The 26,640-nt window shown below is 31.4% G+C and overlaps 3 protein-coding genes and 1 non-coding gene across 7 annotated transcripts; 2 read left to right on the top strand and 2 right to left on the bottom strand.

Moving 5' to 3' along the window:
- On the top strand, positions 1–4,568 carry LOC115716162 (histone acetyltransferase TAP1). The gene is made up of 9 exons (XM_030644907.2): positions 1–166; positions 1,220–1,359; positions 1,470–1,558; positions 2,292–2,352; positions 2,495–2,678; positions 3,235–3,334; positions 3,469–3,569; positions 3,889–3,982; positions 4,214–4,568. Exons 2-9 carry the CDS (start codon positions 1,328–1,330, stop codon positions 4,291–4,293), a joined length of 741 nt encoding a protein of 246 aa, XP_030500767.2. The 5' UTR covers positions 1–166; positions 1,220–1,327; the 3' UTR covers positions 4,294–4,568.
- A 3,205-nt stretch (positions 4,569–7,773) lies between these two features.
- On the bottom strand, positions 7,774–11,675 carry LOC115716148 (probable inactive receptor kinase At4g23740). 2 transcript variants are annotated; one of them, XM_061116099.1, is made up of 3 exons: positions 11,111–11,675; positions 9,338–10,723; positions 7,774–8,732 (listed from the first exon to the last, which is right to left on the bottom strand). In XM_061116099.1, the coding sequence occupies exons 2-3, from the start codon at positions 10,593–10,595 to the stop codon at positions 8,086–8,088; spliced, it is 1,905 nt and encodes a 634-aa protein (XP_060972082.1). In that variant the 5' UTR covers positions 10,596–10,723; positions 11,111–11,675; the 3' UTR covers positions 7,774–8,085. The 2 variants fall into 2 exon arrangements, with proteins under 2 accessions (XP_060972082.1, XP_030500748.2); XM_030644888.2 differs by having other exon boundaries at positions 9,338–10,652; positions 11,427–11,578.
- Positions 11,676–23,368: 11,693 nt separating this feature from the next.
- On the top strand, positions 23,369–23,440 carry TRNAM-CAU (transfer RNA methionine (anticodon CAU)). Its single transcript has one exon. It is a non-coding gene; the product is annotated as a tRNA-Met (tRNA).
- A 493-nt stretch (positions 23,441–23,933) lies between these two features.
- LOC115716157 (putative glucose-6-phosphate 1-epimerase) lies at positions 23,934–26,640 on the bottom strand. 3 transcript variants are annotated; one of them, XR_009687996.1, is made up of 9 exons: positions 26,217–26,640; positions 26,069–26,143; positions 25,861–25,917; positions 25,594–25,757; positions 25,374–25,508; positions 25,181–25,283; positions 25,009–25,108; positions 24,636–24,909; positions 23,934–24,406 (listed from the first exon to the last, which is right to left on the bottom strand). XR_009687996.1 is itself a non-coding variant. In XM_030644900.2 (8 exons), the coding sequence occupies exons 1-8, from the start codon at positions 26,352–26,354 to the stop codon at positions 24,716–24,718; spliced, it is 966 nt and encodes a 321-aa protein (XP_030500760.2). In that variant the 5' UTR covers positions 26,355–26,640; the 3' UTR covers positions 24,464–24,715. The 3 variants fall into 3 exon arrangements, 2 of the variants coding, with proteins under 2 accessions (XP_030500760.2, XP_060971968.1); XM_030644900.2 differs by lacking the exon at positions 23,934–24,406 and having other exon boundaries at positions 24,464–24,909; XM_061115985.1 differs by lacking the exon at positions 23,934–24,406 and having other exon boundaries at positions 24,464–24,909; positions 26,069–26,138.

Below are 26,640 nucleotides of genomic sequence, written 5' to 3'. Positions count from 1 at the left end.
TGTTGTCTCTCTCTTTCTCTCTCTATCACTAACTCATCTCATCACCGGTACCATAGAAATTTTATCAAACTCGTTCACTGACTGGTCGGAGATCGGAGATCGGAGAGGACGAGTTCCGTTTCATTGGCCGCCGGATAAACAACTACTTCTACTTCACTCACAACAGGTACTGTACTTACGCTTTTGAGAATTAATTACAGAGAAAGAGACGATGGAAACTTTGTCTGGTTGTTTGAGTTTTCTCAAATGATTCTCTCTCTGTTTCGTGGTATGGATTTGTTCTACATTGCCATTCCACAGGGATATGATTAAGCTATTATCCATTCCTCTTTTCTTTGTTTTTTTTTTTCAATAAGAGTGAGGTTTGTCATTATTAGTTTATAATGTTTAGTAGTTTTAATTTGAAACGTTACTACATGTTCTGGTATCTTCATAGTCCTTTACACTTGAACTATGTGTATACAATCCTTATACCAGGAACCATCTCATACAATTCTCTACGAGATTTTATTCTAATTTGGATGTTTCAGAAGAGATTTTGCTCTCAATCTTTTTCCATTTGAAACGTAATAAGGGGTCAGGGCTAAAGAAATTTTCATAATTTTGGTTCAATAAAAATAATTCTGTTTTAAGTTTGGGATAATTCTATATCTTGTTTTGGATGGAAAGTGATCTTAAGCCAAAACAGAAGCTTAACAAAAGGAAAAAACTAAAGCTAGAAAGAAACAGTAGAAGTTAGTTCCAGTAACAAGTTACCTGTGCCTCATTCATCCTCAACCTCAAGCTTCTTCTAGTTCTAGCCAAATTATGTGCCATCTCATTGTTTGTTCTCACACAGTGTGACACAATAATTTTGTCCAGCTCTTTTATTACTCTTTGACAGTTTTACACAATTAATCCCATATAAGAACTAGGAAGAGCTGTTTCGAGTTAATCGCCTTAATATCTAGGAGACAATCTGAAAAGGCCTCCACTTTTTGAAGATTCAGCATTGAACACAGTGGTAATCCTTTTTTAGAGAAGTTGTGGACACTTGTGGTTTATTCATTTCCATCTCTTCAGCATTGCTGTTAGTATTTGATTCTGCTATATAGGCATTTATTATATAGATAAGAGATATATTATTAGTATGGTTTTGTTTTTCATAATTAGATTTTATAATCTTTTGTTTGTATGAGTACACTGGAATCTTGATATTGATTTTATACACACTTTTCAGATTTATCATCAGTTTTGGAGTGTATCTCTTTGGTTGATAAATTTGATTTTTTTCACAACCTACTTCTGCTCAAAAAATTGCATAAAACTGCCCAATCCGCCCTAAAAAATGGCAGCAGTGAAGCTCATGTCCTCTTCCCTGTAAGTAATTTTCAGACATGTTTGCCTATTAATAGTTTCAATTTCAAAGTAAACAAACCATAAGTGTTGCTTAACCCAACAATTTCCGCTTTCAAATCCTTTTATTGTAGGTTCCCTAATGTTTCGTTGGGTTTGCCTTGTGGTGAAACCAATTGGTTAATGTCTCCGTACAATCTACATACCCAGATAGCAAAACAAGGTATGCACACTCATTACACTTGTATTCGTATTTGCCATTTTGTAGCTAGAAATTTGCCTTTTTCTTGACTAAGAAAAGTGTTAATGGGTGTGTGCTTTTCCCTTCAACCAAGTGTTAGCCATAAAAGAATCAATACGTATCTTCTACGTGGCTACTCCTAATATTTTAAACTTTGGTTATAAGCATTCCATGCAAAACAATTATGAAATTGAGAGAAACATAAAATTAAATTCTTAAATTTTGTTTCTTTGATGATTATGTTTGCCAATCAAGTTATGTAGATAGAGTTTACAAAAGCAATTTTTATTTTTAGTTTATTAAAAGAGAAAGAAATAATTAAAGATATGATCATATGACGAAGATGACTGGATCAAGATGGTGAGGTAGCTGTTTAGGCTGCAAAATGTTATGTTATTATCGAAGGGGAACCAAAATAGAGTAAATAAGTGTGGGGCTTTTCCTTTTCTTTTTTGAATCTCAAATCAAGGGGTTTTCCAGAAATGATCCTCTCAACATGATTTAATGGGCAGTTTCTGTTGTTTCCCTTACAAAACCATAGAAGTGGAAACGAGCCATTAACCGCATGGCCCTTAAACTTCTTTCGTATAAAAGTAATTATGAGAAACTAGGTGTTAACCCATGCAGAGTAATTGATTTTAAATTAACAATATTTTGCATCTGATAGTACATGTATGTGTGTGTGTGTCTGTACTGGGTATTGTTCTTCTTGCAGCTAGTAAGAAACATAAGGGTTTTCGACTGAAGGCTGGATTTTGGGATTCCATTAAATCTGGGTAATTTGATATTTTGTTTAGTTTCTTATGTGGAACTTTAATGTTAGCAAGTTTATTCTTTGTTATGAAAGAAGTTGTGATTTTATGTATTACTCATAATTTACTTGCAAATAGCTGCATAAATAAATGCATATTGTTTCAGGTTTCTTAAGAATAGTACTACACAAGTTGTGGAACCTCCCTCCACACTTGAAGAAGAGGAAGAACCTTTGCCCGAAGAATTTGTTCTTGTTGAAAAGACTGAACCAGATGGTGCAATTGAACAGATCATATTTTCTTCTGGTGGAGAAATTGATATTTATGATCTCCAATCTTTATGTGATAAGGTAATTTTTGTTCTCTGTACAAAGCTCACATGCTTCTGGTGGAGAAATTGATATTTATGTCTACACATTTGGTACCCTGTGTTTTATCTAAATACAAGTTTGGCACCCTGTATTTTTAATAATGCTTATTTGGTATCTTGTATTTTACAATCATACCTATTTGGTACCCTAAATTCAAATTTTTTCAATAAAATTTAATCAATACAATCAATAGTCTAAAATTTTATGAATTCTGAATTCAAATTTATTTATTTGATAACATATAATTGAGAACTGTTTGGTTAAATTAATAAAACTGTATTGATTAAATTTTATTTTAGGATACCAAATATGTACAATTTAAAAATATGAAGTACCAATCTAGTATTATTGAAAACATAAGGTACCAAATATGTTTTTGGTAAAAACACAAGGTACTAAATGAGTGTATTCCCTTGTAAGTAATATGATTGAATCATCTCTGATTGAAATTCATATTCTTAAAGAAATGTGAATGAATTTTATCACTGCATTTTCCGTAGTGGAAAATGTTAAATTTGATTTTTACGTTTCATAGGTAGGTTGGCCTCGGAGGCCTCTGTCAAAAATGGCTGCTGCTTTAAAAAATAGCTACATGGTAGCTACTTTGCATTCAGTTCGAAAGTTACCAGGATCAGGTATGCAGCAAACATAACAGTCTTGTCATGCCCTTATTTCCTATAGAATTGGTAATGCATGTTATACAATATGCTTCTTGTTACATATAAAACTATTTGATGATTATCTTAGTGTATTTGAAGTTATTTGACAGAGGGAGATGATCAAAAGACGCTAATTGGAATGGCTCGTGCTACATCAGATCATGCCTTTAATGCAACAATCTGGGATGTCCTTGTTGATCCTTCTTACCAGGTTTCATTTATATGTGTAAATTGTGCATTGCTTTTTCCTTTTTTAGTTAAACACTTAGGTGAGCCAAACCTACATTGTCGTAAATTTATTTCAATGTTATGAAGCAATGGAATTTTTTGTGCCAAATTCATTATTGTTGTGGTTGTTGATCGGGTAATGTAATGTTTCGGCTATCTGGGGTATTTTGTTGCACTTTATTGAAGGCGAAACTAACTGAAAAATAGTTGGACATGGTTTTGTGATTTGTCAACACAATAACACATTAATTTTGATTGTATTCAATCTGATACTGTAGCTTTCTGACTGTCCTATCATTCAGGGTCAAGGCCTTGGTAAGGCTCTTGTCGAAAAGATAATAAGGGCACTTCTGCAGAGGGACATAGGCAATATTACACTCTTCGCGGATAGCCAAGGTATGACAACATTGTTATAAGTAGATTTTGGATTACTATTAAGGATTGGTTTTTCTAGATTAGTTAATTTTTATTGTTAAATTTTCCATATTCTTTGAGTGTTCTTTCCTTTAGGTTATTTACTAATCAACCAAAGATTTTTTAGATTTTGCACCCTTTTTCTAGATTTGCATGCTGTTATACTTTAATACTTGAAGCTTGAACTTGAGCTGTTCGTTATGGTTTTTTCAGTTGTGGAATTTTATCGAAACCTGGGTTTCGAACCTGATCCAGAGGGCATTAAGGGTATGTTCTGGTACCCTAAATATTGATTTTGGGCTTAAATAGGGTAAACCAGACACTTTTGTTCAGCAAGTTCAGACATTTCGAATCCTACTTTTTAGTAAATTTGTCAATTATGCATTTGGATTGACATTTTATGAATTCTTTCTGAACTATTATTTGATGGACTTGCAAAAAGGGTATATATCATATATGGCATTGACTTGCAAAAGTGTTTGATTGTAAAGTGAGTCTGTTTATCTTGTATATTGTCAGGGACTATAAATAGCTCTAAATTGGAAATTTCTTCTCCCTTATTCCCATACTTTTCTTGTGTGAAATTTGTCAAACTAATAATGTGAAATGCTAAAATTTGTAAAATAATCTCACTTAATTTATTTTATGTAACCATGATGGTCGCACAGTGTAAATCTATGGTTGTTTTATGGTCGCGCAGTGTAATTCTTGATCGTTTGTGTGACCATACATGATTATTTTGCTAATAAAAATTTTGTAAAATTATTTGGCCAATAAAAATTTACATAAACGCTATTTTTAAAAAACACTCGCAACATACATCTGTTTTATTTGAGGAAAGTACATATTTTGTATCATACATACTAGTTACTACCTAATGGATGGAGATTAACGGAATCATTAGTTTTAGAAGAAATTACATTGTATATCTATTTTATTTTACCTGTTTTATTTTTATTTTTATTTTTATAGTTTGTTAAGATATACCTATGTTTTTATTATATTTTTTAACTTAATGTAAATTATGTTTTAATTAAGTAGAAAGTGAAGGTAAATTAGACAACTCACTTAAAAAGATGAGTACATTTTAATGAAAATTGATTAAAGGTTACAAAAAAAGATATTTTTTAACTTATGTAGTTTTATTGTCAAAATTAATTATTGGTCCCAGCTGATTACAAGGGTAAACTTTGAGTAGTTATCTTGCAAATATCCCTATATGTTACTATTTGTTTTTTATTTTAATTTGTTATAATTTTTGGAAAATATCTAAAATCAACAATGGCATCATTGTAAGACCATCTCAAAGATGTAAAATTTGTGTCATTCAGGTTAGACAATAGTTAATATTGGGCCTAATTTTTATAATTGTGTTTGGAAAATAAAGAAGGTTTTTTTTTTTTTTTTTTTTTTTTTTTTTAGTTTTAACCAAAAAAATAACAATATTACAAAAATATTTTTAGTTGGCCAAATAAATAAATATACAGCCCAAATAAAAAAAAAGTTACACAAATACCACTTACACACACTTTCAACTCAGGATCAATACTTCCTGGGCAACCATCGTGCAACTACACAACAACCCAACGCAACCAAAACAAAAATTCAATGAGAAAGAGAACCACCATTAATTTCGGCGACTTCACCTGAGAAGACGACCAAAATCAATCAAAACAGGGCTGCTTCGAATTCATAAAAAGGTGTAGAAAAACGACTACAAAACTAAAATTCAACTGGAAATTCAATTTAATTTGTATGAAACTAATGTCCTGACTTCAATTTTTGGATCCATGAAAAGCAGATCTCAAAAAGTTGAACTGGAGTTCCCAAACAATCCAACTCAAGTATAATCCAAAAAAAATTACATCAATATTATAGTAAAATGTTTATCCTGGTGTATTTTTGTTGTTTTCCAAATTTTTAGTGGTGAATTTATTCATAATAAATCATTAAGAGACATGTAGATAGAGTTACGTACGTGAAAATACTGTTTTCATTTTTAATGTTTCACAACAGTTGCATGACAATTGCCTAAATATTTTGCTAACAGTTATTTCGTCCGATTGAAACCTTTGTCTGATGCAACCTTCAGCCAACCACCCAGCAAACACTCAGAAACTTTCGTCTAATTGAACCTTCGTCTGATGCAACCTTCGACCGACCACTTAGCAACCACCCTGCAACCATCTGATTCGTCTGATGCAACCATCGTGCAACCACGTAGCAACCACCCTGCAACCATCGTCTGATTGTGTAAGTGATGATAGTTTAAGTGGTATTTTAGTAATTAAAATTACATAAAAGGTATAAATGTTGTCTTTACCTTATGGAGGTATTTTTGTAAATAAAATATCAATTTATATTTTCTATGTAATAATTTCAATAAAGAAACTATTTATTTTTATTGAAAAAAGAAATATATATTCACATGAATAAATAAGAAGTGAAAAACCTTTCAATTAATAAAAAATTAATTAGTAGCAAATAAATAACTGAAAAAAAATAATGTTATAAAAGATGGCTTCAAAGGCTTGGTTTATACTTTTCAAATAAATCTTTTGAAATTTTTTGTGTTAAATTTTATTTGTGTTGTATTTTGTGTCAAATTTAATATAATTTTATAATATTATTAAAGTCATCTTTTATAATAAGCTAAAAATATAGCAATGCATGCACCACTTTTGTAGTTTATCATATTTATCAAACTATGAAAAAGAAAAATAATAAGCATATTTTATTTTACAAAGATATTGAGGACATAAATAGTTAAGTTCATCCATGTGTTCCACTTAAATATTTAAGTGATGATTGCTTCTTATTTTCTTTAAATAAAAATGATTGAGTTATAACTGTATGAGTTGAAAATTAAGCACATGGTTGGTTCTCATATCACCCTGTCTTATTATCCAACATGCTCTCATTTAGAACTTTTTCTATAAAGAATAATCATCTTCTAATATATTCCATCAAAATAAACAAATCTTATACTATTATTAGCATGACAAAGTTGAAAGGTCATAGTGGGTGGAATGATATTTTTGCAAACATCATTCCTTTTTCCATATTCAAAAGTAGAAAAAAGAGGAAATATACTTGTAGAGTAGAACCTTCAAAGGTCAAAAAGTTTTGCAAATGTATGTTAGTAGAACCTATTAAAAAGACGTTTTGGTAAAGATTTTAGTTTTTTTTTTTTTTATAATCGCGTTATAAATATTTAAAATCACTTGTAAATTTTTTAAATAATTTAGAATAATTTATAATGCTAAAATAAGATTTAAACAGTTACTTATTACGCGTATAATAAGATAAATAGTCGCACATGCAATAATATACGTAAATTTTATTTTTATCATTGTAAATTATTCAAAAAAATTTAAAAATTTACAGGTGACCCTAAATAGCTACATTGTATGCGTTCATGAAAAAAAAATAGATCTTAAAACTCTCTTAAATGCCAAAACAAATAAAAGTTTACGGAAGCATCCCTTTAAGAGATTCACTATAAACTTACTCAAAAGTTTTTATCATAACTTACCAAATTCAAATTCTCTATCAAGGAATTTGGAGTAACATTTGGATTACATTACTTCTTTACTTTCTTCTTTTGTATGCTCATTTTAATTTAAACCCCAAATGGAATGTAAGATAAAGCTTTTGAAAAAGAGTAGTTTTATTCCTAACTCTCAAAGCTCTCACCAGAAACTAATGCACTTTTCTTTTTCTTATGTTTCAAAATTCTCATTTAAAATAAGAAAATAAAGTAAGAAAACAACTTTGTTTTGGTTCAAAAATTTCCCTCCAATTTCTTCCTTTCATTCAAATGGGATTTTTCCCACATTTTCAGAGAAAGTAATGAACACAAAAAACACATTAAATTACAGAGAAAAAAGAGACCTTTAACTCAGAGCAACCTGATGTACCAATAGATTTACCTGACTCAACTCTATCTAAATGGGGACCATGTTGGTAAAAAAAAAATAAACTTTAGTGCATTTACTGGAGAATAACAACATTTTGAGGCAAAATGAAGTATGATATTTCACCAGATTGTGTTAAAAAAAATAGTAAAAATAGGCAAAAAATGCCTACTCAGTGTCTGTGCCAGCTCTTGGCTCTGGTTTCGGGCTTTCAGCATTGTTTCCAACATGCGTTTGGCTTTCGTTATCAAGCCGTCGCACATTTTCTACCATCTTCACAACATCACCAATTTTGGGGCGTTGATCGGGCATCCTTACAACACAAGACATGGCAATTTGTAACATTTCAACCATTTCTTCCTCTATGTTCGGGTACCTCATTAGCTCGATATCAAACACTTCATCAGTCCATTCCTCTCGGACAACTGAATGAACCCACCTAACCAAGGGAATAATCTCATCACCAGCAGTAGTATGGATTGGCGATTTACCAGTGAGAATCTCTAGCAAAACTACACCGAAGCTGTAGACATCAGAAGATTGTGATGCTTTTCTAGTGTCAGTTACTTCTGGTGCTCGGTAACCAGCAGCACGAGAAATTGGTGGCGCTAATGAACTCATTATGCTCGCTAAACCAGCATCTGAAACACAACCATACTGTCGCGTATTGAGAAAAATATTCGAGGCTTTGATGTTTCCATGAACAAGCTTCCCACCATTTTCTGCGTGTATACGTGCAATGCCTCTTGCAGCACCGATAGCGATTCTAAGCCGGGTATCCCAGTCTAAAGGAACTCTATCTTCACCTCTTTTACCTGAACAAACACAAAGTATCATATGTCTAAGCACATCACAAGCTAAAATTTATTCAGATAAACACAACTTGAACACTTATCTAAATCTGAAGGAAGAAAAGCCTTAATGGTTTGTATATGTTTATGAATTACTACTTGCCTTTTCCACTGTTTCTTTTAGGAAGCGTTTAGAAAGTTATGATATGTAGTTGCATCTTTGTTTGACCGTGTAATTACACAGAAATTATGTAATTGAAGATAATTGAGAGGTTTCAATTACACTCTCTAATTCTTATGCCTCGGACGATAATTAGGTAATTAAACTTTCTATTCTAAATATTATTATTTTTGTTGTAATTACTAACTATTTTGCTGGACAAAACATTATGAATTCATATGTAAATATCATCAGAGTAATTACATCCTAACTTCCAAACACACCCTAAAGCAATCCTTGTCCTAGTCCAAATCTCAGATTATGAATTCATAATTACACAAAATTCTATATCTATATCTATATATTTCATAACAAACTCATACAAAGCAATGAATTGCTATTCATAACCACAAAACAGATTATGCAATTTTAGAGAAATGAAAGACAAAATTAAAAACAAAACACATACCATGTAAAATAGCAGAGAGGCTTCCCTCAGTAAAATACTCATAAAGCATGAGCTTTTCTTCTTTAGAATAATAATAAGCCTTAAGCTCAACAACATTTTCATGCCTAATACTCCCAACAAGCTCCATCTGTTGCTCGAATTCGCGCTTCCCAACATTCACATCCTTCAATCTCTTCACAACTATTGTAGCTGCATCTTCTAGTATTGCTCTATAAGCAGTACCAAAAGTCCCTTTACCAAGTACTTCAGCAGAAGCTCTCAACAAATCTTCCAAATCAAATGCATAATTACAACCCTCAAAGAAAACCAATCTGTTATTAGCATCTTGACTCCTTGAAATCACTTTCTCAGGAGACATATTTCCCTTATTCAATTTCCCACCAGAAATCCCATCTTCTTCATCTCTTTTCTTCTTCCTCCTTGAGAAGAAAACAAGTATTAGAAAAGCAAAAGCCACAAGCCCCAAAACACCACCAGCTACTATAATTCCCAACAATGCTGTTTCACCTAGTTTCTTCCCATTACTTTTGGACTTAGAAAATGGTACTAAAGATGGTGTAATAACAGGTGAAATCTTAGGTGGGGTGGAGCTTGGGAATGAAATGTTGTTACCAATGAAAACAGACTTTGGAAACTTTTCAAGTGATTTAGGCAAAGTACCATTCAAGTTATTGTTTGACAAATTCAACTGTTGAAGTTTAGGAAGATTGAGATTAGGAATAACCCCAGAAAGTGAGTTGTTAGCTAGATTTAAACTAGCCAACTGAGTTAAATTTGAGAGAGAGTTTGGGATACTACCATTGAAACCATTATGTGAAAGGTTAATAATTGTGAGGTTTTTCCAAACTGAGAAATCCAATGGTAATGACCCAGAGAAATTGTTGAACTGAAGGTAAAGAAAAGACAAGTTTTTTAGATTAGTGAAATCAGAAGGGAAATGCCCATTTAAACGATTAGATCTAAGACTCAAAATCTGAAGACCTGAAAGACGACTGAGTGTATTGGGTGGAATCTGACCGTCAAATCCAACTCCAGGTAATCTAACGGCTACAACTCTAGTCTTGTCATCATTACATAACACACCAGTCCAATGGTCACAAACTGGAGAGGTTTCATTCCAATTAAGAGAACGAGAATGAGGAAGTTGGTTTACAAAATCAAGTAAAGCTTGTTTATCTTCAAAAGGGTCAGCTTTTCCTAACAAGAAAAGAAAACCCAGAAGAAAAAAACAACAAGAGATTAAGCTTAAACCCTCCATTTGAGAAAAACAAACAACCCACTTCTTCTTCTTCTAACTCTTCATGACCCTTCTTAGCTGAAACAAAAATAGCAGGTGGGTAATAATAAAGATGAGATTTTTAAAACTGAAAAAGAAAAAGAAATAATCTTTAAGGGTTTGATTGGTTTGAGATTTGAAAATTGTGTTTTCTAAAAGAGTGTTTTGGAAACAAAAATTTGAATTTTGTAAGTGAAAAATTATTTTTAAAAATATGATTGGTTGTAGTGTAATTTTGTGTTTTTGAGTTTTAAAAAATTAGATTTGTGATTGGTTGGGAATCCCAAAATAAAAAAGTAAGAGAGTATTTGAAGAGTTTTTAAATTCAATGATTTGAAAACATAGAAAACATAAAATTGATGTTTTTATTTTTTGACTTAAAACTCAAAATCATATTCAAATTTAGTTTTTGAAAACACCAAACCAATCAAGTATTTTTATGTGGACCCCCACATTTTAAGTTTTTAAAAACATAAAATTGTTTTCAAATTCCAAACCAATCAAGCCCATTCCAAGATAAATGTCGAGGAAAGCAGAGAGAAGACTCTGAGAAAAAATAAGAAAAATGACATAAAAATTTGAGCTTGGTTTGCAGGGGAGCCTTTGAATATTGGGTTTTTTTTATTGTTATATAGTCAAAAAGGGTATTTTTTTATTAAGTTAAAATTGAAAAAAAGAAAAAACACAGTGTCATGAGCTTCTTTTTGTTCTTTACTGTTTGTTTTTGTTTAATAAACTAATTTTAAATTGGGTTAAAAAATCATTGGAAGCGAAAAACAAAGGTTATTAAGCTTTTATTAACATAACACTCACCAGCAAAATTGACACTGTTTTTCAGATCTAGAACCACTAAATAAAGATCCAAACTTTGTGACCAAAACTGAAAAACCACTCAAAATAACACTGCATTTGAGAATGGGAATGAGAAAGAGAGAGAGACTAGAAGCACAAGGTGGAAAATGCTATTATGTGGGGTTATTAGATAGACTCATAGTCATAAGTGTTATTAATACACAAAAAAAAAAAAAAAGTGAGATAATATGTATTATTTTCAAATTCAAGGTACTTGTTATGATTTCTCTAAATTGATGGTGCTTAGCTAAAGTGGTATCCAACGTGAAATGACCTGAAATGGTAATCATTCAAGCAAATTATAGCCTCTAAAACAAACACATCAATATATACTCTATAGAAAAATTGTAAAATAGACTGGTGTACTGATATATTCTTATTTATTTCGGTATTTAGATTAAAAATATAGTTTGGACATTAAAATCTATATTGTAAATTATTTTGATTTTTTCAAAATTTTGCAGGATATCTTAAATAATTATAACGTACACGACTATAAAAAAATTAGACTAAAAAATTCTTCTAGATGCCGAAACAGTTAGGGGTTGTACCAATACACTCATTTTAGTAGGATGCATTCATATATGTTGTAGTTATTTAAGATATCTTGTAAAATTTTGAGAAATTCAGAAAAAATTAACACGCTGAAAGTAGGGTTTAAAAAATTTATTACACGTGTGACTTTTTTATTTTATACGTGTGTGAAATAGATGGTTTGAACATTGAATTTCATATTGTAAATTATTTTGAATTTCTCAAATTTTGTAAGATTTCTTAAATAACTATAACATACACGACTATAAAAAAAATTAGACTAACAAATTCTTCTAAATACCGAAACAGTTAGTGATTGTACCAATACACTTATTATTCTATATGTAAACTGGTAATTCTAAAGAATTTTGTAGTCTATTTCTAAAAAAATATTACATGCATTGCAATTATTTAGAATAGTTTATAAACTTTAGAGTACTCACATCACATTAAATACTCTAAAATAGAGAAGCTTTAAAATATTTAAAGAACCAAATTAAAAAATATATTACAGAATATTATAGATTGCACTTATTTAGAATAGTTTATACTCTATGTTTTAAAATTTTTCTTCATTTTAAAATTTACTATTCATGCTCTACATTTATAGAATATTATTCATTACACTAAACATATTTTATTAATTATTTTAAGTTTGAATAATTCTTTTTATATGAGGATATGTGTATATATTAATATTATATATTTGAAATGGGAAAAATATAATAAAATTTGAAAAAAATTGAGTTTTTGTGATGTATTTTTAAAAAATTAATGTATAGTGTAAAGTAAATTTGAGGTATAACAGAAAAATTGAGATTTTGGTGATGAGTGGAAAAGCTGATGAAAGTACTTTTAGAAAAATTTGAGTAATTTCATTGTTATAAATAATTTTTTTTAAAAGAGCCATAAATAAAAAAAATATTTTATTAAACGCGTCGTTATTTTTAAATTTTATTTTATGCAATATAAATTATTCATAATTTGAAAAAAAATTTACAGACAATCTTAATAAATAACAATTTACCCAATCATTAAAAAGAAAACAAAAAATAAAATAAAAAGCTATTATGAATGCAATATACTTCATAATTCTTTGATGCTTTAATGGTAGATGGCTTATTAAATTCTTAATTGAGGTTGTTATTAGATTTTTTTTTTTTTTTTATAATAAAGAGCTTGATAAGCCTACTATTGTTGATTTACTTTTTGAACTTTATATTTTGTGTTATTTACATATTAGAGCATCCTCAGTCAAAGAAGGAGTGAGCTTAAAAAAAAATGAGCTCCAACATATAAAGAAATAACTCCTTATAATAGAGAATAGATATGAAATTACTTACTTTTTAATAATATTTTAATTAAAAGTACTATTATTTTATTACATTAATTTATATTTATTAAATTATAAAATATTATTAAAATATTAAATACTAACTAAAATGGTTAATGGGCAGAACAAAAATAATACAAATGATTTTTTATTTTAACTTTTTAGCTTAAAAATATGGAGTAACATTAGAGATACTCTTAATGATAAAATACATTAGAAGTAATGAAATGAAATGAATTGAATGGAAATAATTTTTATTTTATTTATTTATTTGATTACATTTTAAAGTATTAAAATGTCATTTTAATAAAATGATTTTCTATTATTTTGCAATGCAAGATAAAAAAAAAATTAATAATTTTTTATCATTTTTTTATATATTTTAAATTTAATTCTATTCTATTTATATTCTTATATTTTCATTCTTCTTAATTTAATATGGTCTAAATATTTTAAGATAAATACAATAGTAAAGGGTAACTTGGTGCCCAACAATATTTTTTTTTAATGGAAAAATCACATTTAATGTTTTTTTTTTTTTTTTGAAAATTAACGTTTATTAAACATAAAATTAGACCTCACGATCATTACATAAAATGTTCATAGGATAGATGTCACATCAAAGCACCCAAAGCGATTATGGGAAAACGCTCATGGCCACATTGTGAGTAGGGGTGTTCATAAAATAGTCGATCCAATCCAATCCAATCCGCAAGTGCGGATATCCGCACTTGGATTGGATTGTAAAATTCAAAATCCACACTTGTACGGATTGGATGTTGATTGACATGTAAAAGTAACCGATCCAATCCAATCCACACATATTTATAACAAAATTAAAAAATTATATATACAAATAACATTTTAATGTAAAGAAAATAGTAATTTAAAAGTCTAATATATATAATACAATTATATTGCAAAACTTAATAGATAAAATGTATATTGTATTCTTATATATTTTTTTTTCTACATATAATTTAAAATAAACTTAAATATTTTTTTATATATACAATTTTTTTTTCTTCATTTGAATTTGTTATTTGTTATTTTATTTAATGTGTTGTTGGATACATAAAATAATTATAATTTGTTTTATTTTGTTGTTAGTTATGTGAAAAAAAGAAATCTTTTTGATAAATATTAAATAATTTAATATTAAAAAGTAACAAATCCAAAGTAACTGATTCAATCCGCACTTTTGCAGATTGGACTGGATTGGATTTGAGCTATTGTGCAGATTGAATTGGATCCAAAAAATAAAATCCGTACATAGTACGGATTAGATATTGTTTGACTAAAAAAATGCAGATTGGATCGAATGAACAACCCTAATTGTGAGCCATAAAATCACATTTAATGTTAGTGAAAGAGATAACTCAACACCCAAAATGGCCATTAATAAACCTTTGGTTCTATTCTAAACCCACCAAAAAAATTTGTTCTGTAATAAATAACTCAGCTAAGAAACATGGTTTTTCTTATTTTTTTTATTCTTTACTCGTACGGAGGGTAGTACTGCTGTGAGGAAAAATACTATTAGTTAAGAGTGACCGACAGGTGGTTTTAGTGTGAAGGAACACCATACCACCTAGTTTAGGTGAGAATTAGGTTTATTGGGATTGATGACGTGGCTGCACACTGTCCAAAATGTGGGGCCCACTTTTTTATTTCATTGACGAATAAGGAGTGTGGGCCTCTTTGAATGCTCGTGTCATGTCCTCCTTTGTTGTCGTTTTAACTCACAAAATTCCAAGATTTCATCTCCACCGTTGATTCTGCGTGTCAGAGATCTTGAGGACGAGAATTGGCCGTTCGATTAATTTGTGAAACAGAATTTTTGTCTGCTCTTGTTGTCGTTTCTACCCAACACGTGCCAAGTTTTTATTAGATCTTTCTTTACTCATAAAAAATATTTCTTTATCTATTTTTTAAAAATAATTTGTGTCATAAATAATTATATTTAACACCGATTACAAAAATATAAATTATATTATTAATAATAATAATACTTAAATTACATTTTCAATAGTGAGTATCTTGTTGTTAAGTATCAAATTAATGACCATATAGCAATTTTTAATTAGTCTAGATCATTGAATTAATTATACAAGTAAAAAAGAATGACACGTATAAAAATCTTAGAAATATAAATTATATATAATTACAGGTAAAAATTAAATTTATATATTTATTTTATGTGACTTAGAGTTAAACTTAATATTTACTTAAATTATGCTCTTTTTTTTGAAGAAAAAGTTCTGATTTTTATTTATTTATTTACTTTATTTAATTTTTGCAATCGAGAAAGATGTAGATCTAATTTTTAATAACTATCAATTTGGGTGTTGCTAAGAAAATAAATAAAATAAATAATTTGTTGAGAGGTAGATATATGAGTCTTTAATAGTAGTGTTTGGGTGGCAGGAAAATTGAAGAGCATTTAAAACATGAGACATTTTGTAAACACAAAATTAAAAGTTGCATAAATTAGAGAGCTTTGTTATGGTAATTAATTGAAGCTTGAAACTTGAAACTTGGTCCATGTTTGTATTTGTAATTGTGTTTATATTATATACATTGATTAGGGTCATGATTATAATGATAATGTATTGACCAAAATCTTTACAATAACACCATTGGACTGATAAATAAAATATAAAGTTTTTTGTTTAGGTAAATTTTTTAATTTAATACACATTAATATTGATAATTGATTTTTATTTAGTTTTGTCAAAGTCTAATAGGTCAAACCAAACTCAAAGAAGTGTCCATGTTAAACAAAACATTAAATAGAAATATAATTGGTAAGATGTAATTTTGTCAAAGATGACTAAGTGAGCAAGTGTGAAACTAGTATAATTTTTATATGGTGACTAGTATTATAATGAGGTCAAATTAATTTAATAACTTTAATAAAAATATATTATAATATAAAAGATTAGAGATTTTTACATGGTTGCCTCTTAAATTTATTGAGATGAGCAAAATAGTCCTTGAACACATTTCTTAGCAATTAAGCTTTCAAATTTAAGAATAATAATAATTGGGTAAATTTTTCAGGCAACAAAAAAAAAATATCATTTAAATTCTCTATTTTACAAAAATTATTTATTACTCTCTATTTTATTATATAAGAGTTTAGATTCTACATTTTTTAAAATAGTACCAAATAATAATCTAAGCTCAATTTTCATAAATATAAAATATAATAATAACTTGACTTTGGGTTATTGTGACCAAATTGATTATATGTATTGTATTATTTAATGTTAAAAATTAACTTCGCGATGGTTATATTAACAAGAAAATTGATAAAAAATTGAGCTCATATTTATCATTTAACAAAACAGATAATTTAATTAGTATCTTTTACTGTAAAGGAAGATGAGTCTGTTAATTCGGTTATTACCGTTATTAGCTGTTACATTTCTGTTTTGGTAGTTAGCAGTTAGGTTGTTACAAGTTTGTTATTTCCAGCTGTTCTCTACTGTAACAACTTTGTATATATTCCTTTGCTTCTCTCATTAATGGATAAGGCTTCTCTTTCAGTCTTCTTCTTTCTCTTTCTTTCTCTGGTTTTCATCTTCTTCATCGATTCTTTCTCTTTCTGTTTTCTCTGCTTTGTTTCTTCTTCAATGGCCAGATACAATACCAGATCAAACATGGTATCAGAGCCTTTTCCACCATTGACAGCAAACGTTGCTGTTAATGGTTCTGGTAATGGCTCCAATCCACAGGTCCCTCAATCGACTTCCAATCCATCTGCAACTCCGTGGAATAGAACTCGTGAACCAGAGAACAATCGCAGTCCAATTTACTTCAGTCACACCTTATCCGTGAAGCTTAATGATCATAACTTCCTCCTTTGGAAACAACAAGTAATGGCTGCCATTAGAGGACATCAGCTTCAGAGATTCATTCAAGATGTTGCACCTCCACCTCAATTCCTTTCAGACACAGATCGAACTGCTCAAAGATTCAATCCAGAGTTCTTGAATTGGGAGATTCAAGATCAACTCCTTGTTTCATGGTTGCTGTCTTCCATGAATGAGAGCCTTCTCATCAGAATGGTTGGGTGCAATTCGGCAAGACAGATCTGGTGTACCCTGGAGAAACACTATACTCTTCAAGTGTCATCAAAAATCCTAGAGTTTCGAACAAAACTCCAGAATTTAAAGAAAGGATCGTCATCCTTGGATGCATACTTGCTCAAAGTCAAACAACATGTGGATTTACTTGCTTCAGTTGGTGAATCTCTCTCAGCTCGTGACCACATTGCTGCAATTTTTAAAGGATTGCCAAGCGAGTATGATACGTTTGTTATTTCATCCAATACTCGGATCGAAGAGTATACTGTAGCAGAGATTGAAGCCGTGTTGCTAGCTTCAGAATCAAGGATCGAGAAGACTGATAAGGATTTTGATTTAAGTGCTAACACAGCAAAGGTGGACACGGCCTCTCAATCTGAGCATCTGCATCAATCTGAAGCTAACATCGCTCACTTTAACAGAAACTTTAGAAGTCCTGGAACTTCAAGAGGTCAGTACTATCCAACCTACCATAACTTTCCTTCTCCTCACTCAAATTTCATGAATCCTAATCGAAACTCTTATTCTAGCACCTTTTCTCGAGGATCACCTATGCCTTTCAATGCCACAAGAGGATCATATATGAATACCAGAGGTGGAAGGATGTCACAAACCCAAAATCGGCCTCAATGCCAGCTGTGCCATAAGCTAGGACACACAGTCCTTGACTGTTTCTATCGTTTTGACAAGAGCTTTACTGGTGTCACTACACCAACTGATGCTCCTTCGATGCAAGTCAATGTAGCTCATAACACCACTGCTGATGATGGATCGTGGTACCCTGACTCTGGTGCAACGAGTCATTGCACACCAGACCTCCAAAATCTCATGACAGCTGCAGAATACAATGGCTCAGACCAGCTCTATGTTGGCAATGGGACAGGTTTGTTAATCAAACACTCTGGGCACAGTCATGTTATTTCTAATGATCCAACTAAGCCTTTGTGTCTAAATAATCTCCTACATGTCCCTGAGATCACAAAGAACTTGCTAAGTGTCTCTAAATTTGCTCTAGACAATAATGTCTTTTTTGAGTTTCATGCTCATGTTTGTTTTGTGAAGGATCAGGTTACCAAGAATGTCCTCCTGACTGGGACCCTCCACAATGGCCTATATATTTTTGATCCTGGCCAATTCAAGATGCTATCCCAATCTCCCACTATCCCCAGCCCACTGTCAACTTCCAAGTCTGCCTTCACTGTCATTTCTGGTTCAAATTCCAGCACTAGTGTTCAGTCACCTCAAACTGAGTTTGAGCTATGGCACAATCGGTTAGGTCATCCCTCAAGTAAGGTTGTTAAATTTGTTCTAAAGACATGTAATATTCCTTGTAATGAAATTTCCAAAACTGTGTGTGAAGCCTGTTGTTTAGGCAAAATACACAAGTTTCCTTTCCCCAAATCTTCACCAACTGTCTATTCTGAGCCTTTACAACTTGTTGTTTCTGATTTGTGGGGACCCTCCTACATTGTATCTCATAATGACTATAGATATTACATGAGTTTTGTTGATGCATATAGTCGTTTTACATGGATTTACTTACTGAAAAACAAGTATGAAGCTCTTAAAACCTTTCAAACTTTTAAGGCAGAAACTGAACTTCAATTGGGAAAGAAAATTAAAGTTTTTCAATCTGACTGGGGGGGTGAGTTTAGGAACTTCACTGAACCTTTAAAACAAGCTGGCATAATCCATAGGCATCCTTGTCCTACCACTCATGAACAAAATGGCTTAGTGGAGAGGAAACATAGACAAATTGTTGAACATGGCTTAAGCTTACTTGCCCAAGCTTCAATGCCATTGAAATTTTGGGATGAGGCCTTTAGGTGTGCTGTGTTTTTGCATAATCGACTTCCTACACCTGTCTTGAATCAACAATCACCAATAGACATACTGTTTCAGATTAAACCAGAATATTCTAGTCTTAAAGTCTTTGGGTGTTTGTGTTATCCCAATATCCGACCCTACAATAAGCACAAGCTTGACTTTAGATCCTCACCATGCACCTTTTTAGGGTATAGTCTAAATCACAAAGGCTATAAGTGTCTTGATGCCAATGGTCGATTATACATCTCCCGAGATGTTATTTTTGATGAAACCAAGTTTCCATTTGCTACTACTACCATCTCCAATAGCACTTTCTGTCCTCCTGAGTCATTTTCTCAAAGTAACATTCCTCTTGCACCTTCCAATTATAGCATTGAAAGCTTGTTTCCCACACAGGTGTCTCTCAACACACCTTCCACCACTGTGCCACCCCCAGTTAACACCTCAACAATGCACACTGCTGCAGTTCCATCTGTCCATCTCCCTGTTACCTCTATTATCCCTACAGTTTCATCTATCCCTCCCAGTATTGTGTCATCACAACCTGTGCTTTCCTCCCCACAGTGTCCTATCTCTAGTGATCCATCACCATCTCGTGATTCTCATACACTCTCTGTTTTACCTCAGTTGCCACCTACACAACTCTCAGTCACTCATCCTGATCCTATCACGAACAAACATAGCATGCAAACCAGAGCAAAATCTGGGATTCGCAAGCATAAAATTCTGTTAGCTTCTCAAGAGCCATCCAATGTTAAAGCAGCTCTTAAAGAGGAAAAATGGTGCAATGCCATGTCTGATGAGATGGTTGCACTCAAAAAGAATAAAACATGGACATATGTACCTTTACCACCTGGGAGAACACCCATTGGGTGTAAATGGGTGTATAAAGAGAAGCTTAACCCTGATGGTAGTGTCAACAGAAACAAAGCAAGGCTCGTGGCCAAAGGTTTCCATCAACAAGCTGGTTTCGATTTTACAGAGACATTCAGTCCTGTTGTAAAACCAGTTACTATTCGAGTGGTGTTATCTCTTGCCTTGACACACAACTGGTCTATACAACAACTGGATGTGAATAACGCTTTTTTAAATGGAGATCTCAAGGAGGAGGTCTATATGACTCAACCCCCGGGGTTTGAACTTCAAGATGCTCCTCATTTGGTTTGCAAGCTTCACAAAGCTTTATATGGACTCAAACAAGCCCCCAGGGCTTGGTTTGAGAAGCTTCACAGTTGTTTGACATTCCTTGGTTTCACATCGTCCAAATCTGATCATAGCCTCTTCATCAAACATACCACCAATTCAATCACTCTGATATTGGTGTATGTCGATGATATTATCATCACGGGCAGTGATTCCACCACCATTGACACACTGATACAGGATTTACACTCTAAATTCTCACTTAAGCATCTCGGCCAGCTCCATTATTTTTTGGGAATTGAAGTTAAATCCACTCCTACTGGTCTGCATCTCTCTCAAGAACGATACATTCGTGATCTCTTATCTAAAGCTCAAATGGATGAAGCTAAGTCTATGCCTACACTAATGATCAGTAGCTTGAAATTATCTGCTCATGATGGAGATCCTGTGCCTGATCCAACACTCTATCGTTCAATCGTAGGTGCGCTCCAATATTTGACCATCACACGTCCAGAGATCTCCTATAGTGTTAATAAAGTGTGTCAATACATGGCACATCCTCTCACTACACATTGGCTTGCTGTCAAACGAATTTTAAGATACTTAAGTGGCACTCTGTCTCTCGGTTTGACATTCAAGCCTCTTTCAGCCTTTGAAATCACAGCCTTTAGTGATGCGGATTGGGCTAGTGATCCAGATGATCGAAGGTCCACTTCAGGCTATTCAATCTTCTTTGGATCCAACTTGATTGCTTGGCAGTGTAAGAAACAACATACTGTTTCTCGTTCGAGTACTGAGGCTGAATACCGCAGTGTTGCTCAAGCTGTGTCCGAACTCACATGGTTGCATTCTCTGTTTTCAGAGTTACATATTCGACTGCCTAGACCTCCCATTCTGTGGTGTGACAATCTTAGCACTGTCCTTCTCACTGCCAATCCAGTTCTTCATGCTAGAACTAAGCATATTGAGCTGGATTTGTATTTTGTTCGTGAGAAAATCTCTCAACAACTGGTTCGAGTCAACCATGTTCCTGCAACAGATCAGATTGCAGATGGATTCACTAAGCCTCTATCCAGCTCTCGATTTGATATATTTTGTCTCAAACTTGGTCTTGATGTATGCACCAATTCCAAGTTTGGGGGGGAGTGTAAAGGAAGCTGAGTCTGTTAATTCGGTTATTACCGTTATTAGCTGTTACATTTCTGTTTTGGTAGTTAGCAGTTAGGTTGTTACAAGTTTGTTATTTCCAGCTGTTCTCTACTGTAACAACTTTGTATATATTCCTTTGCTTCTCTCATTAATGGATAAGGCTTCTCTTTCAGTCTTCTTCTTTCTCTTTCTTTCTCTGGTTTTCATCTTCTTCATCGATTCTTTCTCTTTCTGTTTTCTCTGCTTTGTTTCTTCTTCAATGGCCAGATACAATACCAGATCAAACATTTACAAAATACAGAATTCAAATAGTATTTACCATTATAACTTGTATCAAATGAAACCATATAATTAAGTTTCATAATAATTATTTTATTATTTTATCCCTTAAATTCCTTGTATATTTACAACACAATCCTTGAACTTAGTCTAAATATCCCACCAACAGAAGTATTTATTATAGTTGTATCAAATTTATAATTTGGAGTTAATTACTAATTAAAATAAATTAATTCAATGAATTTTGCTACAAAAATTAATTTTAGAACCACTAATTATTTTTTTTCCCTAATCGAAAGGTATATTTGCTAATGTTTGTTGTTTTGTCTTTAAGCTTTAAAATATTCTTTGAATATATATGAAGTTAGTTTTTAATAAGTTCTAAAGAAAGAATTTCCTAGGTAAGTAAGACTCAAAGAAAGTCAACATAGAATCCCAACCAAATAAGCTTAAACTATAACTTAATTTCAATTTGACCTAACAATTTGAGATGAACTTATCTCATTATGTATTATATTGAGTGAAAAAACTATAGAAATTTCTCTATCTCAATCCCCTTGATGTACTTTTTTTTGGTGGATTTCTCTTGTGTACTTATGTTAGTTAATTCTAGTATATAAGTCTCTTTCAAGCTACAACTAACTTTGAACTACCACATATACTTTCAATAATGGTTCTTATACTCAAATCCTTTAATTCTTTCCATTTGGTTGGTCACAATTCATTCTTACTAAAATGGACTCATACTTTGAACCATAATAAATAAATAAAATAAAAATATATATTTTATTTATTAATTTCATTTTTCAACTACTTCTATTCTATATACTCTCTCTTTTCTCTTTTGAGAGTTTCCAATTAATTATTAAAGTAACCCTAAAAGAATGTTTTGTAGTTGTACTTTTCCTAGTTACACACATACATTTATATAAGTTGAAACACATTGGATTGTGTTGTGTTTTTCTTTTTTCAATGTTTAAAATTATGCCTCATAAAGTAGTGAGTGGAGAAGATTGAAATGGGCCCAAAATATAAAAAAATAAAGAGAGAGTCAAATATGGATAATGGATACACATCATATGCAAATGTCTATTGTCTACTATATGCTCAACAATTTGATTTACAAAACTTGGTTTTATGTGTTTCAGATTTGGAATAATATTTGGATTATCCATATCTAATAATAATTACTCTTTTTACAATTAAAAAGGAACAATGATAGTTTGTCTACAAATTGACCCAATTTGGTTTTTTGTTAATAAATAATTTGATTACATATTTTGGTCGTGTATTGTTTAAATTTTTTGTGTACTACACTACTTTTTTATGAGGTTTAGCCGAGCATGTTTTATGTTTATTGCACTTTATACAAAAACATCTCAATCAATCCAACAGCCAAAGTGATAAGCAAAGCCCAAAAAAATGATTAATTGGGTTGGGCCAACTGGGATTCTGTCTCTGGCCCACTATTTACTACTGCTCGAAATTAAGGCCCATTACGTAATTGAAAAAGGTTATTTATAATTTTGTATATAATCTATCCCCAAATCAGAGTGGCGCAGCGGAAGCGTGGTGGGCCCATAACCCACAGGTCCCAGGATCGAAACCTGGCTCTGATATATAAGAGTAGCTTCCATTGCCATCAATTCTTTTATTTTTATTTTTATTTTTATTTTTATTTTTATTTTTATTTTTATTTTTATTATATAATGTCCCCCTCTTTTCAAGTCAAATAATAATATTAAAAAACTTATAAGAGCATTAAAAATAAGAAAAAAACTTATAAGAGATTCTTCACTTAGGATATGTTTGGCAAGAAAGAAAAAATGTTAGAAGAATGGGGAGTTTAAAGAGAAGTGATGGATGGAATGGATTGTTACTTTGTTTGGTGTTAAGAATGTATTTAAAATTAAATGTAAAATTACAAAATTGTTTATTATATATATATTTTTTATTTTTATGGAAAAGTATATTGTAATTTTCTATAAAATGATTTTTCTTATTATAAAATCCTTCTTTTTTTTTTTTTTTTTTTTTTTTGAAGAAAAGCGTACTTATATTAGATTAGAAACTGTTAGACCTAGCGGTCATTACAAAATATAATATCAGGCATAGAGGAAATTGGCACAGAGTCAAACCTCTGATGGGAAAATGCCCAGTTAGCCACATTATGGGCCATAAAATTACACTGTCTACGAACAAATTGAAAAGTACAACCAATAAAAGAGGTGGAGGTATTTTTACAAAAAGAGACATAGTTATCAAGCTCCCAACATGACTCCTTCCCATTGAGAAGGTTGATCACCACCCTCGAGTTACTCTCCACAATAAGGAACTCAATACCACGAGCTTTAGCCTCCTCTATAGCCAAACAGCAAGCCGCCGCTTCCCCACAAAGAGCATTAGAAAAATCCAGTCTTTTTGTAGAAACCCAGATCACCTTGCCGACGTGATCCCTTGCAACCAATAAAATCCTTCACTCTTTGAAAGGATTGATTTTTGAGGATTTGAAAATTGAAGGGATAGCATTTCCCTCAATCTTTCCTTTCACTCTCATTTTCTTTCTTTCTATCCTTGTACATTTCCTTCTCACCAAACATAATGTTAATATGAAGTCAAACATATGATGAACTATTATTCAATTGATGCTTACTCAAGCAATGTTTATTATTAACAAATTGGATGTATTTACAGTTGAAATTAAATACTTAGTTTTTCATATATACTGATAATGGAGAGAATTACAACAACAAAAAAAGGCATAATCTCCACTTCAATATGAAAAACTAGTAAAAGGGGTCAGCAAGCAATTACCTAAACATGAATCAATTTTGTTATCATCATCATCATCATCATCATCATCATCATCATCATCATCATCATCATCATCATCATCATCTTAATAATGATAAGTCATCTAAACATGAATTAACTCTTGTGAGTTCCAACCTTCCAGTCCATTCCTGACAAGGCTTCAAAGTGATTGGTCTTTCAACAGCTGCACCATCCACACAAACCATTCTCTTGTACTCATCATCTCCAAAATCTGCTATGGCTTTTGCTTTTGTTGCCCATGGATTCCATACCACTACATATATACATACACCCAACAAAATGGTTCAACACTTATTGATATGAAATGGGGTCAAATGAATTTTCTATTCATTTATAGAAACAAAAAATTTACCAACATCAGGAAGACCCTCTCTTCTTATGATGAAAGACTTTTTTCTCTCATGATCAAGGATAGCTACAACATTTTCAGCACGAACATAAATTCTATCCACCTAAAGAAAAAACAAATTAACAATGTTTTGATATTGAACAATTAATGAATTTTATGTAAATTTTTTTTTTACCTCAGATTCAAATGTTATGGCAGTATATTGCTCAGTGAAACACTCTCTTTCTTTTAAATTGTCAAGATAATAAAGTGTCTCAAGTCCTTCTATTCTGATTTCACTGTTAGAAATAAATGAAAGAAAGATTAATAATAAGACAACATAACAATAATGGATTAGTAATGAAGCTTTTTTTTTTGTTTTGGCATACTTGATATCTGAAATGGCAAAATATGTATGAAAGGCAAATGAGAAGCTGAATGGCTTTGTATCAAGATTTCTGACTCGAGGTATCAAGATTAGATTCCCTTCTGAACCCAAACACACCCTCAATCGAATCTCGAAACTAGAAAAAAAGATTAATAAGTTCAAAATCACAAGATTAATGATTATGATTATGATTATGATTATGATGATGGTTATGTAGTTACCGGTGAGGCCAGATTTTCATGTCATCAGCAGTGGGTTTGAAAACCAAATCAATGAATGTTTTACCAATTGAATCTTTAGGAGGTAAAGGTGGTGGATCATTATCAATTGACCAAATCTTGTTCCTCACAAATCCATGTTGTTCCAATGTTCCACTACTTCCAAACTATTCATACATTTATATATATAAACATGAGTTATATATATACATAAACAATAATCATCTACAATACATACATTATATATATACATAAACATATATTATATACCTGTGGAAAGCAAATTGGGATTCCTCCTCTAACCGGTTTTGGGGGCTTAAAGATTGCCTTCAAATACAATAGTTAAAATCAATTCTTCAATGCCATTAAGAACATACATCAAATAGTTTCAGAACATAAATTATCTAAGCTGAAATTTTCCCCTGTTTCTATAAAAGATTCAATTCAAAACAAGATCAAATTTCTTTCAATTAATTACCTTACTACTAGTGAACAACATTTCATGTCCACGCTCATTCATCCACGAACGAACTTGACCACCATGCAAACTCACCTATGAAAATTTCTTTGCATTAATGTTATGACTAATTTGATTTAATTAAAAACAGAAATGATTAATGGCTTACACGAACAGAAGCCCCTCGATGATTCTTGAGAAGAACTTGTTCGATTCCATTTCGATCTTTCACAAGATCCACTGAATAAGTTCTTGGTGAAGAAGAAGATGAGGAATTACCACTACCACCACCACTGCTACCGTGCATTTTTTATTATTTTTAAAGATCAAAATTGCAACTTTCTCTCTCTGTATATATATATATGTGTATATATAAATCAGTTGGGAAAAAGTGGAAGGAGATGACTGAATCAGGTGATAAACTCTCCCGAAATTCTCGTGAAGAGTAAACCAGAAATCCAACTGTACCAATTTTTAACTAACTAACTAACTTCTTTGCTCTTTCTTTCATCTTAATTAATCAAATTTTTTTCTTTTATTTTTTTTTATTAAAAATGTCTTACGCTACAAAATCTGAAGAAAAATACCATTTT

The sequence above is a fragment of the Cannabis sativa genome, chromosome 5 (assembly GCF_029168945.1).
Source record: "Cannabis sativa cultivar Pink pepper isolate KNU-18-1 chromosome 5, ASM2916894v1, whole genome shotgun sequence".
Classification (NCBI taxonomy): Eukaryota; Viridiplantae; Streptophyta; class Magnoliopsida; order Rosales; family Cannabaceae; genus Cannabis; species Cannabis sativa.
Note: the sequence above shows the minus strand (reverse complement) of the source record. Positions and strands in the feature narration are given on the sequence as shown.

Bases quoted from the DNA above. Each gene is read 5' to 3' on its own strand.
- LOC115716162 (XM_030644907.2), top strand. From the start codon at position 1,328: ATGGCAGCAGTGAAGCTCATGTCCTCTTCCCT. The intron at 2,679-3,234 runs GTAATTTTTGTT...TACGTTTCATAG, and splicing joins TCCAATCTTTATGTGATAAG to GTAGGTTGGCCTCGGAGGCC. The intron at 3,335-3,468 runs GTATGCAGCAAA...GTTATTTGACAG, and splicing joins TCGAAAGTTACCAGGATCAG to AGGGAGATGATCAAAAGACG.
- LOC115716148 (XM_061116099.1), bottom strand. From the start codon at position 10,595: ATGGAGGGTTTAAGCTTAATCTCTTGTTGTTTTTTTCTTCTGGGTTTT. The intron at 8,733-9,337 runs GTATGTGTTTTG...GTGTTTGTTCAG, and splicing joins CCTCTCTGCTATTTTACATG to GTAAAAGAGGTGAAGATAGA.
- LOC115716157 (XM_030644900.2), bottom strand. From the start codon at position 26,354: ATGCACGGTAGCAGTGGTGGTGGTAGTGGTAATTCCTCATCTTCTTCT. The intron at 25,758-25,860 runs GTATATAATATA...ATGTATGAATAG, and splicing joins TCCCAATTTGCTTTCCACAG to TTTGGAAGTAGTGGAACATT. The intron at 25,509-25,593 runs GTAACTACATAA...CTTTTTTTCTAG, and splicing joins ATGAAAATCTGGCCTCACCG to TTTCGAGATTCGATTGAGGG.